Source organism: Carcharodon carcharias, chromosome 4 (assembly GCF_017639515.1).
Source record: "Carcharodon carcharias isolate sCarCar2 chromosome 4, sCarCar2.pri, whole genome shotgun sequence".
Taxonomy (NCBI): domain Eukaryota; kingdom Metazoa; phylum Chordata; class Chondrichthyes; order Lamniformes; family Lamnidae; genus Carcharodon; species Carcharodon carcharias.
This window is the reverse complement of record NC_054470.1, coordinates 204677256-204691483: the sequence shown is the minus strand read 5'-3', so window position 1 is coordinate 204691483 and position 14228 is coordinate 204677256. Positions and strand designations below refer to the sequence as shown.

General features: G+C 43.2%; 1 protein-coding gene across 7 annotated transcripts in view; it reads right to left on the bottom strand.

The window, feature by feature from the left end:
* The window catches only part of LOC121276953 (nipped-B-like protein), a 554475-nt gene that overhangs the window by 42983 nt on the left and 497264 nt on the right, over positions 1-14228 (bottom strand). For all 7 annotated transcript variants that reach the window (XM_041185678.1, XM_041185679.1, XM_041185683.1 and 4 more), the window contains 2 exons: positions 11192-11282; positions 8952-9125 (listed from right to left, as the gene is read on the bottom strand). In XM_041185678.1, the coding sequence (XP_041041612.1) occupies positions 8952-9125; positions 11192-11282 (265 nt within the window). The remainder of the gene's footprint in view (positions 1-8951; positions 9126-11191; positions 11283-14228) is intronic.

The following is a 14228-nucleotide window of genomic DNA, read 5'->3' as shown; positions in this document are numbered from 1 at the left end:
GTAACAATCAGATCAGCCATGATCTTATTGAATGGCGAGCAGGCTCGAGGGGTGGAATGGCCTACTCCTGCTCCTAATTTGTATTTCATAAGGAAGTTAGATGGGCACTTGAAGGAAATAAACTTACAGGGATAGAGCAGGGAGAATGGGAATAATGGGTTTGCTTGACAAAGAACCAGCATGAATGGGTCAAATGGCCTCCTTCTGTACCATAAATGATTGTGTGACACGTCTATCCATTTTACCGGTTGGTCCTCCTAAAGTCTGTTGCTCTCATCTTAATGTTACTATTGTGAGGAATACTTGATTCATAATTTTTAAGTTTTAGAATATAACTTGTGGTTTTAGGAATTCAGGTTTAAAGATAACCCAGTAGTGAACTGGGGAAAACCTAATTTAAAGCTGGTAAACATCTGATGCGAATATAATTCAAACAAGCCAGAGTTACTTACAATGCAAAGAATGGGTCATGCTGATCGAAAGTCTATGCCATGTTGATTTAAAAAGGTCAGAGTAGATGCACAAGAGACATAAAACAGCAGGTGGAAAAATTTAAAGCAATGGATAAGCTGTGTGCCTTTTGGGAGAGACATTACATTTGCAATCCTTGTAGTAATGCAGTCTAGGGATGTTTGTGCATTGGTTAGCCAAATTAGTTTAAAAGCATTTTTTAAAATTCATTCACGGGATGTGGGATTTACTGGATGGGACAGCATTTCTTTCCCAACCCTAATTGCCCTTGAGAAGATGGTGGTGAGTTGCCTTCTTGAACCACTGAGGTCCATATGGTGTAGGTACACCCACAGTGCTGTTAGGGAGGGAGTTCCAGGATTTTGACCCAGCAACAGTGAAGGACTGGCGATATATTTCCAAGTCAGGATGGTGAGTGACTTGGAGGGGAACTTCCAGGTGGTGGTGTGCCCATGTATCTGCTGCCTTGTTCCTCTAGACATTATTGGTCGTAGGTTTGGAAGATGCTGTCCAAGGAGCATTAGTGAATTCCTGCAGCACATCCTGTAGATGATACACACTGCTGCTACTGTGCATCAGTGGTGGAAGGAGTGAATGTTTGTGGATGTGGTGCCAATCAAACGGCTGCTTTGTCCTGGACAGTGTCCAACTTCTTGAGTGTTGTGGGAGCTGCACTCATCCATCACACTCCTGCCTTCTGCCTTGTAGATTGGGGACAGGCTTTGGGGAGTCAGGAGGTGAATTACCCATCACAGGATTCCCAGCCTCTGACCTGTTCTTGTAGCCACAGTATTTATATGGCTAGTCCAATTCAGTTTCTGGTCAATGGTAAACCCCAGGATGTTGATGGTGGGGGGTTTCAGTGACGGTAATGCAATTGAACGTCAAGTGACAATGGTTAGGTTCTCTCTTGTTGGAGATGTTCATCGCCTGACAGTTGTGTGGTGTGAATGTTACTTGCCACTTGTCAGCCCAAGCCTGGATATTGTCCAGGTTTTGCTGCATTTGGACATGGATTTCTTCAGTATCTGAGGAGTCGCGAATAGTGAACATCCCTTCTTCTGACCTTATGATGGAAGGAAGGTTATTGATGAAGCAACTGCAGATGGTTGGGCTGAGGACATGACCCGGTGGAACTCCTGCAGTGATCCCCTTGAGCTGAGATGACTAACCTCCAACAACCACAACCGTCTTCCTTTGTGCTAGGTATGACTCCAACCAGCGGAGAGTTTTCCCCGATTCCCATTGACAATTTTGCTAGGGTTCCTTGATGCCACAAATGGTCAAATGCTACCTTGATGTCAAGGGCTGTCACTCTCACCACACCTCAGGAGTTCAGCTTTTTTATCCATGTTTGAACCAAGGCTGTAATGAGGTCAGGAATTAAGTGGCCGTGGCGGAACCCAAACTGGGTGTCAGTAAGCAGATGATTGCTAAGCAAGTGCCGCATGTTAACACTGTTGATGACCCCTTCCATTGCTTTACTGACGATTGAGGGTAGACAGATGTGGCGGTAATTGGCCGTGTTGGATTTGTCCTGTTTTTTGTGTACAGCGCATAGCTGGGCAATTTTCCACATAGCTATTTAGATGCCAGTGTTGTAGCTGTACTGGAACAGCTTGGCTAAGAGCACAGCAAGTTCTGGAGCACAAATCTTCAGTACTATTGCCAGAATATTGTCAGACCCCATAGCCTTTTCAGTATCCAGTGCCTTTATCTATTTCTTGATATCGAATTGGCTGAAGACTGGCATCTGTGATGCTGAGAACCTCTGGTGAAGACCGAGGTGAATCATCCATTCGGCACCTCTGACTGAAGATTGTAGCATATGCTTCAGCCTTATCTTTTGTACTGATGTGCTGGGCTCCCTCAACATTGATGATGGGGATATTTGTGGAGTCTCCTCCTCCGGTGAATTGCTCAATTGTCCACCACCACTGGATGTGGCAGAGCTTAGATCTAATCTGTTAGTTGTGGGATCGCTTTTCTCTGTCTATCACTTGTTGTTTATGCTGTTAGGCATGCAAGTAGTCCTGTGTTATAGCTTCACCAGGTTGACACCTCAATTTTAGTTATGCCTGGTGCTGATCCTGGCATGCCCTCCTGTGCTCTTTATTGAACCAGGGTTGATTCCCTGGCTTGATGGTAATGGTAGAGTGGGGAATATGCCCGGCCACGAGGTGCAGATTGTGTTCGAGTACAATTCTGCTGCTGCTGATGGCCCACAAGTGCTTCATGGATGCCCAGTCTATTCAAAATCTATCCCATATAGCACAGTTGTAGTGCCACACTACACGATGGAGGATATCCTCAATGTGAAGGCAGGGCTTTGTTTCCACAACGACTGTGCGGTGGTCAATCACAGAATCACAGTGCAGAAGAGGCCCTTCGGAAACACCTGACTTACCTACCTAATCCCATTTACCAGCACTTGGCCCATAGCCTTGAATGTTATGACGTGCCGAGTGCTCATCCAGGTACTTTTTAAAGGATGTGAGGAAACCCGCCTCCACCACCCTCCCAGGCAGTGCATTCCAGACCGTCACCACCCTCTGGGTAAAAAAAATTTTCCTCTCATCCCCCCAAACCTCCTGCCCCTCACCTTGAACTTATGCCCCCTTGTGATCAACCCTTCAACTAAGGGGAACAGCTGCTCCCTATCCACCCTGGCCATGCCAATACTGTCATGGATAGATGCATCTGTGGCATGCAGGTTGGTGAGTATGAGGTCAAGTATGTTTTTCCCTCACCACCTGCTGCAGACCCAGTCTAGCAGCTATGTCCTTTAGGACTTGGCCAGCTTGGTCAATAGTGGTGCTACCGAGCCACTCTTGGTGATGGACATTGAAGTCCCCCACCCAGAGTACATTCTGTGACCTTGTTACCCTCAGTGCTTCCTCCAAGTGGTGTTCAACATGGAGCAAGCACTGATTCATCAGCTGAGGGAGGGCGGTATGTGGTAATCAGCAGGACCTTGCCCATGTGTGACCCGATGCCATAAGACTTCATTGGGTCCGGAGTCGATCTTGAAAACTCCCAGGGCAACTCCCCCCCGACTGTATACCACTGTGCCGCCACCTCGGTCCTGTCACATCGGCAGGACAGACCCGGGGATGGTGATGGTGGTGTCTGATACATTATCTGTAAGGTACGATTCCATGATGACGACTATATCAGGCTATTGCTTGACTAGTCTGTGAGACAGCTCTCCCAATTTTGGCACTAGCCCCCAGATGTTATCAAGGAGGACTTTGCAGAGTCAACAGGGTGGAGTTTGCCAGTGTCGTTTCCGGTGCCTAGTTCGATGCTGGGCGGTCCATCCAGTTTCATTTCTTTTTTGAGACTTTGTAGCGGTTTGCTAGGCCAATTCAGAGGGAATTTAAGAGTCAACCACATTGCTGTGGTTGTGGATTCACATGTAGGTCAGACCAGGTAAGGGCAGCAGATTTCCTTCCCTAAAGGAGATTAGTAGATGCATTTTCATAATACTTAACAATGATTTCATGGTCATTCTTGGAGTTTAAATTCCAGATTTTTATTGAATTCATATTCCACCTCTGCTATGGCGGGGTTTGAACCTGAGTCCCCAGAGCATTTCTCTGGGTCTCTGCAATATTAGTCCTGCGACAATACCACCATGCCATCATCTCCTCTCAAGGGTTGTAAAATAAATTTCTTTCTTCAGATCAAAGAAGGAATTTTAAATGAGGGATACTTAACCTAAAAGTCTGTTTGAGGACATCCCTGACTATGCCATGTCATCATGGAGATGAGTGGAGCTTTATAAATTTTTTCATAGGATTTGGGTGTTGCTTGGTACACCAACATTTACTACTCAATCTTAATTGCCCTTGAGAAGGTGGTGATGAGGTGCTGCCTTATTGAACCACTGCAGCCCATGTGGTGTAGGTACACCCAGTGCTGTTCAGGAGGAAGTTCCAGGATTTTGACCCAGAATTTGGAAGGTGCTTTCAAAGGAACCTTGAGTTGCTGCAGTGCATCTTGTTGACACTGTGCTTCAGTGGTTAAAGGAGTCCTGGATGGCATCAAGTTTCTTGAGCATTGTTGGAGTTGCACTCATCCAGGCAAGTGGAGAGCATTTCATCACACTCCCGACTTGTGCCTTGGTGGCAGGGTTTGGGGAGTCAGGAGGTGAATTACGTGCTGCAGGATTCCCGAGCCTCTGACCTGCTCTTGTAGCCACAGTATTTAGATGGCTAGTCCAGTTTAGTTTCTGGTCAATGGTAACTCCCAGGATTAGGGAGATTCTCTGGTTTCAATTCATCTGAGTGTTTACGGAGAGAGTTTTTTTAGTTGCAACCTGGATTTCATGTGGTACAACTCACTGAGGAAAGGTAGGCAAAATAAATGACAGTTAATTGGGCCTGCAGTTTAAGTAGACAAAATGCCACTTCATCATTCACCACGTGGAATGTGGGTGAGGTTTAATCTCATTTTTGTATAAGGAACAGAAGATTTATTTGAGCTTGCAGCTAGTGGGAAAAAAAATCTAGTGGTCCTCAGTCTTGTGGCAAAAGAAAGTAATCAGCAAATTAGCTTTTAGAATTGAGAAAGTAACCAGAACAACAGGCTGAGGTGAGCACAGTAAAGAGATGGTAAATGAAAATTTTACCTCCAAGGATAGCTGGAACTGAACAGAATTAAAGCAGTTTCCAGAAGAAAAACAGAATTACCTGGAAAAACTCAGCAGGTCTGGCAGCATTGGCGGAGAAGAAAAGAGTTGACGTTTCGAGTCGTCATGACCCTTCAACAGAACTGAGTGAATATTAGGAGAGGGGTGAAATATAAGCTGGTTTAAGGTGAGCGGGGGAGTGGGGCGGTGTTGCAGGGACAAGCAAGCAGTGATAGGAGCAGATAATCAAAAGATGTCACAGACAGAAGAACAAAGAAGTGTTGAAGGTGGTGATATTAGCTAAACAAATGTGCTAATTAAGAATCGATGGCAGGACACTCAAGGTACAGCTCTAGCGGGGGTGCGGTGGAAAGGCTAACAGGGTATAAAAGATATAGATTTAAAAATAATGGAAATAGGTGGGAAAAGAAAAATCTATATAAATTATTGGAAAAAACAAAAGGAAGGGGGAAGAAACAGAAAGGGGGTGGGGATGGAGGAGGGAGTTCAAGATCTAAAGTTGTTGAATTCAATACAAAAACAGAATTACCTGGAAAAACTCAGCAGGTCTGGCAGCATCGGTGGAGAAGAAAAGAGTTGACGTTTCGAGTCCTCATGACCCTTCGACAGAACTTGAGTTCGAGTCCAAGAAAGAGTTGAAATCATTTGCCTTGATTTCAACTCTTTCTTGGACTCGAACTCAAGTTCTGTCGAAGGGTCATGAGGACTCGAAACGTCAACTCTTTTCTTCTCCACCGATGCTGCCAGACCTGCTGAGTTTTTCCAGGTAATTCTGTTTTTGTTTTGGATTTCCAGCATCCGCAGTTTTTTTGTTTTTATTATTGTTGAATTCAATATTCAGTCCGGAAGGTTGTAAAGTGCCTAGTCGGAAGATGAGGTGCTGTTCCTCCAGTTTGCGTTGGGCTTCACTGGAACAATGCAGTAAGTCAAGGACAGACATGTGGGCAAGAGAGCAGGGTGGAGTGTTAAAATGGCAAGCAACAGGGAGATTTGGGTCTTTCTTGCAGACAGACCGCAGGTGTTCTGCAAAGTGGTCGCCCAGTTTACGTTTGGTCTCTCCAATGTAGAGGAGACCGCATTGGGAGCAACGAATGCAGTAGACTAAGTTAGGGGAAATGCAAGTGAAATGCTGCTTCACTTTCCAGAAGACTGACTTACTTCTTTAATTCTCTAGGCATCACCCATAACTTTAAGATTGATGTATCTTATAAGAAAAAGGCTTGGAAGGAAGTAAAAACCCGAGTGGATATTATACATTAAGACTGCTTGTTTTGTTCAATTCTTTTAAATACAATAAAATTTGAGTTGTGTTGGAAAACATGGAAGCTTGTGGTATTATTCTGTTGATTATATTACTGGGTTTTCGGATTTCTCTCTAAATATTAACGGTCCTTAACAGGATCGTAACACGACATTTCTGCATTTTGAATCATCTGCAAACTCTGAAACAATGCTCTTTAAAGGTCCAGGTTGCACTAACCCAAAAAGCCAGCTGATGAGGGATAGAAATGGACCCAATCTTTACACACTTTTATTGTAGAGCTACAAGCATAAATCTCCTCACCCAACAGCTGAAGTTTTAGTCTGTGTCTATGCATACTCTTTTGATTAAACAAAAATCAAAAAGTAAAAATCAATAAATCAGAAAGGGTAAACAGCCCCTGAGGGGCCACTGTAACTAAAACAAAACGTCAAAGGAAACTTACAAAATCAAATCAAAATATAATTTCCCCCAGCTCCCGGGGTGCCCACTGGTTGCTGAAGGCCTCTAGCATTCTGGTGGACACCGGATACTCCCTCTCCAGGGCCACCCAGCCTCGAACATAGCTGCGGAAGAGGGGTCGGACCCTCGACTGCCCATTGCCTGGATTTGTTAACGGCCACCTTGGCCAGACCCAGGAGCAAGCTTTGTTCCCCATCAACTGCCGTGGTGGGATATGACCACGTGTCCCCCACAGCTTTAGCCTGGGTCTTGGGATTACTAGTCCAGTGACATTACCATTATGCCACCTTCTTAATGTCCACGACCTGCACATAATTAAACACAATCAACACAGGTCATTAGTTTATATCAAAAAGAATAGTGGTCTTACTACCATCCCCTGGAGTATACTTTCATCTAGTCCGAAAATCAACTGCACACCATCACTACCTGCTTTCTGTCTCCAAATCAATTTTGTATCTGCTTCTACTTCCATTTTAATCCCTAGTTCCTCAATTGTGCTAACATGTCTATTACATGGCTTGCTACTTTTCGTTCTCACTCAACGATGCAGGCCTCCAATCTTCATTCTCAATGAAGCCCTCCACACAGGGTGCTTCATTTGGGTGTGTGCTTTTTCAACTTTTCTCACTTTTGACCATGTCTATCAGTAGGTAATCCATGTCAGAGCTCTTACTTCGCAAAGCTGCCATGAGGTTAGACCACAGAGATGGCAAGGTTGTTTCACTCTGCTGAGTTTACATCTCTTCCTGGAATCAATAGCAATTTAGAATTTCACCGTAGCCATACCTATCTCAACATCAGGCAATTGAGCAGGATGAGCTTCTCCCACAACAGACACTCCTCCGTGTCTCTCAACATCACTTTGGGGAAGCGATGGCATATTGGTATTGTTGCTGCACTAGTAATCCAGAGACCCAGGGTAATGCTCTGGGGACCCAGGTTCCACATGGTGGAACTTGAATTCAATAAAAATCTGGAATTAAAAGAACCAGTGCCGATTGTTGTAAAAGCCCATCTAGTTCACTAATCTCCTTTAGGGAAGGAAATCTGTCGTCCTTACCTGGTCTGGCCTACATGTGACTCCAGACCCACAGCAATGTGGTTGACTCTTAAGTGCCCTCTGAACCAACGGCAATTAGGGATGGGCAATAAAGGGATGCCCACATCCCACGAATGAATTTTTAAAAAATTGTCTCACTTTCGCAATTATTAGAAAGATAGAGCTTGAAACGTTGTTACAAAACAGAAATTATTCTTTTCCCCACCTTCCAACTGTTGATATCACTGCCTCATAAACCTGCTCCACCACTGCCAATGTTTGCAGGGCTTTTCACTCATATTATGTCTTTAAATGGATCAAGTCAGGATCAACCTGTACATGGAATACAACCCAAGTGAATGTGATCTAACCTCAGAGCAGTGGTGAATATTTCCAACTATTGTTTCTCATGTGGGTTCTTAGCTGCCTGACAACATCCGCCTGCAGTTTCTACTAAGTGAGAGTACCTGGGTCCTCATTGATATTAGACACAATGTATATCGGCACTCAATCACGGACTCTACTTGGCCTTCACTATAGTACAACCGCCAACATGGCCTGCATTTTACCAATTTGTGTGTTGTCCCAAAATTTAAGAACTGTCTGACTACTTTGGTTTCTTAGTGATATAGAATACATAGCAGACTATCCCAATTCTGCCACCTGTAACTCAAAGGTAAATTCAACAATCTTGAGATCTAGGGAAAGGTTTGAGAGCAAGTTTGTTTTCTTTTGGTTACAGGATGTGTTTACTCTTGACATTGGTGGAATTACTGGTTGGCCAAGCAGTAGATAGAAACAAAAGGAGAACAAGTTCCCCTTAAAGGTCATACCCCATCCTAACTTGGAAATATACTGCTGTTCCTTCACTGTCACTGCCTAAAAATCCTAGAAAACTCTACCTAACAGCAATGTGGGTGTGTTTACATGACATGGTTTGCAGCAATTCAAGGCAGCAGCTCACCACCATCTGAGGGGCCAGTTAGGAATGGGCAATAAATCCTGGCCTTGCTAGCGTTGCCCACATCCCATAAATGAATCCGAAAAACTGTCCTACTCACAATCTTTATCAGCTTGTTGCATCCGGCAGTCCTCCTCCTGGAGATACGTCTGAAGATTCTTCAGCACCTGGATTTTCAGTCCGATTGAGGCTTCTTTGTCTCGAAGAATATTGTTATACAAATTCTTTACTTCTTGTTCAAACATTAGATCAGGATGCTGTATGAATACAAAACCTGCAAAAACAGTGATAATTGGCATTCAATTCTCTGACAGACAAGTCCAATATTGGGACTAGCACTGGTTTCTCCATCTTTACAACAGACTGCAATAAAACCACAGGTGTGTGGAGAATCCCTTATGATAGACCATCATGGAACTGCTGTTTGTGTGCAACATAGCCTGCTCCTGATCAGAACAAACCAGAATAGCACAACAGAATCAAAGCATAACTTTGATTCCAGGATACAACATCAGGCATAGCCAACTATAAATAAAAAACAGAAAATGCTGCAACTAAAGGGGAAGAAAAGACAAGCATATTGGCTGTTAACGCTACGATACAACCCAGCCTCTGCAACCAACACCAACTTTGTTTTATATATAGAAAAAAGGCAATTTCCATAATGGTATGGATGTGGTGATTGAAAGGATATGATATGAGCACGACATGATACGAGTAGATGGGCAAAAGCCAGGGAGCGACTGAGAACTCCAGCCTCTAAATCTTTACAATATGCTACATCATTGATAAAAGGCAAAAAGAAACTAACAACAGAAATCTGAAACAAAACCAGAAATGACTAAATGTGTCAGTCAACATCTGTGGCGAGAACATACAACTCAACAACTTGGGCTTCAGCCCTCCTTCAGAAGCACTAATAAATCAAATCAGGAATTCATGAGAAACTTCTTTACCTGAGAGTGATTAAAACGTGGAACTTGCAACCACAAATAATTGAATAGAATAAATGCATTCAAGGGGAAGCTAGGCAAAAAGATGGAAGAGAAAGGAATAGCATGAAGGGTTTAGGTGAAGGCGATTTATGTAAAGCACAAACGCCAGCTTAGACCAGTAGGGCTGAGTGACTTGTTTCTGTGTTGTCAATTTGATGTAACCAGGAGGTGAACAAGTCTTTGAACCAAATCTTTATGCATAACAAGAATGTGGCAGTGATTTCAGGACCAATAGTTATTGTTATTCTGTGGAATCATGCATGAAGGCCACATAGTGTATACACTACATGTCTGTCCACTTGAAAACGGGTAAATATCGTACCATCAGGCCACAGCCTAGAGGTTAAAACTAACAGTCCAATTTATTTATAAGTAAATTATACAACAGATTACAATAATAAACTAGTACCTCAATACTTGACTTACACGATAACTAAAGTGCCCTTAAATAATGAGCCTGAAATACAAGGATTTTTTTTCCTAGTAGCTTTGGATTTCTAATGGTCTGAAATGCTACTTGAGTGATGGCTCCACACAGCCCCAATTTGCTGCTTCACGTGGGAAAGGCAGTGTGAAACAAGGAAATAGGAACGAAGTGCCGTTGTCTATTATATGTCTGTTTTCACTTGAGCTGGTTCATTTGAAGATCAAACAGATACTTCTCATTGCGCAAGTTATTAAAATATTAACCATGATTGTAACCATTAAGAGAGAACTCATTCCATTCACTTTCCTATTAAAAAAATATATACAGGGCATCAAGTAATCTTCTGACAATTTCTGAATATAGGTAATATCACAAAAAAAAAGCATCAAGGAGATTGCATTTATTAAAATACTGCTGAGTCATGAGTTTGGGTCATTGACTACCCTCCACTCAAAATAAGACTCAAAGATGCTGCTAACCCAGAACTAATCTTCAATGTACATTGCTTTTATATAACTTTAGACATTGAGGAAATGTTCTCTACCTGAGACATGACAAAGCTCTGCACACATCACACTCCTATTAACTGAAGGCCAGTTAAACATTTCTCCTTTCAGATGCTGACTGGCCTTCTCGTATTCGTAGCATCCACAAATCTCAACATCTAACACATGAACTAGTGGCATGAACCAGCATTCTGAATTAAGACTGAGGCCCAAAGCATTGACTTGTCTGTTTTGTCCACAGACTGAGTGCTTCCAAAATTTTCTGGCTTTATTTATTTTCCCATCACTTGAATTTAGTTTTACTTTTTATTAATGAAGTAGTGCATTGCAAAATGAACAGTACAAAGTAGTGGAACACCTTTCAACCACTCCCCAAACCATTATCAGTATAGTAACAGTTTACAGCACTTACCCAACCCTATGATTGCTTTGGTCTGAACTTCCTCGTCTTCATGTTTTGTGAAGTAGAGCAGAAGTTCTAACACCTTCTCTTTAATAACCACCTACATTCAAAGAGGACAGAAAAGCGAGCTGAGTAAATAACAAACAACCAAGAACAGAAATGTAATTCACAGAAACACTGGAATAGGAGCAGCCATTAACCTTTCCAGCCTGATATCATAGAATGGTACAATTAGAGGAAGAAGCCGTTTGGCCTGTCATATCCATGCCAACTCTCTCAAGAGCAACTCTACTAGTCCCAATCTGCTTCCATTTCGACAGAAGACCTGCAAATTCTCTCTTCAGATGATCATCCAATTCCCTTTTGAAAGCCATGTCTGAATCCAGCTCCACCACTCACTAAGCTTGTACATTCAAGATCCAAACTACTTGGCGAGAAAAGTTTTTCCTCCTGCCGTCTCTGGTTATTTTGCCAATTACCTTAAATTAGTGTCCTCTGGTTCTTGACCTTTCCACTAATAGGAACAGTTGCTATCTACTCTGTCCAGACATCTCACAATTTTGAACAGCTCCAAATTTCCACTTAACTTTCTCCTTTCTACCCAAGCTTCTACAATCTGTCCAGACTGCTGAAGTCCCTCCAGCACCCTTCTCATAAATCTTTCCTGCACCCTCCCCAAAACCTTCAGCATTCTTGTGCCCAGAGCCTGAGGCATTACTCCAGTTGAGAATGAACCAGTGCTCCATAAAGATGGAATATAACTTATTTGCTTTTGTACTCAATGCCTCTATTTATCAAGCCCAGGGTTCCAAATGCCTTTTTGCCCACTTTCTGAATCTGCCGTGTATCTTCAACGATTTGTGCACAAAGGTCCTCAAGTCACTCTACTCTAGCACCCTTTTCAGGATTCTACTCTTAATTTGTATTGACTCCACTCATTCTTCTAACAAAGTGTATTACTTACACTTCTCTGTATCAAAATTCATCTGGCACGTCTTTTTAAAATTAATTCATTGGGGGCAGTCCAGAGAAGGTTGATCCTGAGTATGAAGAGATTTTCTTAAGAGGAGAAGTTCAGTTGGTTGGGCCTGTACTCATTGGAGTTTAGAAGAATGAGAGGCGACCTTATTGAAACATGAGATTTTAAAAATTTGTTCATGGGATGTGGACATCACTGGAAAGGCCAAGATTTATTGCACATCCCTAACTGCCCTTCTTCTGAGGGTACATAAGAGTCAACCACATTGCTGTGGGTCTGGAGGCCAGGTAAGGACAGCAGATTTCCTTTCCTAAAGGACATTAGTGATAATCGGCAATGGTTCTGTGGTCATCATCAGACTTTTAATTCCAGGTTTTTGTTGGATTCAAATTTTGCCATCTGCCTTGGGCAGGGGGGCGGTATTTGAACCCGGATTCCCAGATGATTACTCTGGCCTCTGGAATACTAGTCCAGTGACAATACCACTCTACCAGTGCCTCCCCTTGGGCTTGACAGGGTAGATGCTGAGAGGCTGTTTTACCTAGTGGGAGAGTCTAGGACCAGAGGACATAATCTCAGAGTAAGGGGTCACCCATTTCAAACAGGAGGAATTTCTTTTCTCAGAGGGCAGTCAATCTGTGGAATTCATTATCACTGAGGGCTGTAGAGGCTGGGTCATTAAGTATATTCAAGGCTGAGATATACAGATGTTTAATCAATAAGGGAATCAAGGGTTATGGGGAAAAGGTAGGAAAGTAGAGTTGAGGATTATCAGATCAGCCATGATCTCACTGAATGGCAGAGCAGACTTGATGGGCCGAATGGCCTACTTCTGCTTCAACATCTTATGGAATTCCTGCAGTGCATCTTCCAGATGGTACACACTGCTGCTACTGTGCATTGGTGGTGGAGGGAGTCAATGTTTGTGGATGTGGTGCCAATCTGGGCTGCTTTGTCCTGGATGGTGTCAAGCTTTGAGTGTTGTGGGAGCTGCAGTCATCTAGGCAAGTGGGGAATATTCCATCACACCCCTGACTTGTGCCTTGTAGATGGTGGACAGGCTTTGGGGAGGCAAGAGGTGGGTTACTCGTCACAGGATTCCTAGTCTCTGACCTGCTGTTGTAGCCACAGTATTTATATGGTTAGTTCAGTTCAATTTTTGGTCAATGGTAAACCCCAGGATGTCGAAAGTGGGGGATTCAGTGATGGTAACGCCATTGAACAACAAGGGGCGATGGCTGGATTCTCTCTTGTTGAAGATGGTCATTGCCCAGGTCTAGCTGCATTTGGACATGGACTGCTTCACTATCTGAGGAGTCGCGAATGATGCTTAACATGTCCTCTTGAAATTTAACACTATCATCTTCACAGCTCACAAAAACTTCAAAAATTGAAAGTTCTACCACGGGATGCAAGTCATGCTTCAATATGACATTTCTGTTAAATATCGAAGGGCACCGCCATGTCCTGTTGTGAATCTGCCACTGGCCAGGGAATTTAATGATGTAATGGCAATGGACTTAAAAGTATGGGACAAGGATTGGGGTAGTTTTTGGTACACATTGTAGATAGGCTAAATCTAGTTGCCATATTAATGGTAATAAATGGTAAGGACAAACATTGAGATAAGACATTAACAATAAAGTCATGGAGAAATGGGTAGGTACCAGATTAGGCACACCAATGAAATTCCTGACAGATAATGGAGGAGGATTTTAGAATGAAGAATTTCAGGACGTGTGAAAATCTGAATATCATAGTTACGCATACTAAGGCTGAGAGCCCATTCAGCAATGGTTTATGCGTGAGGAATCAAGCAGTGATAGATGACATGTTGCATATGATACTGGCTGAGTAACCGGATTGCAAATGGCGTTGGCACGGACAGTAAATACAAAGAGTTCTTGACAAATGGTTGTGGGTAAAGCTTGTACCAGTTGGTGTACTGAAGAAGTCTGGAGTTACCTTTAGTGCTAGCAGATGCTCCCCCTGCTCTTGAAGGAAATACCATTAGCTCTGTTTTTTCTGCCCACTTCAGAATCACAGTGCAGAAGAGGCCCTTTGGCC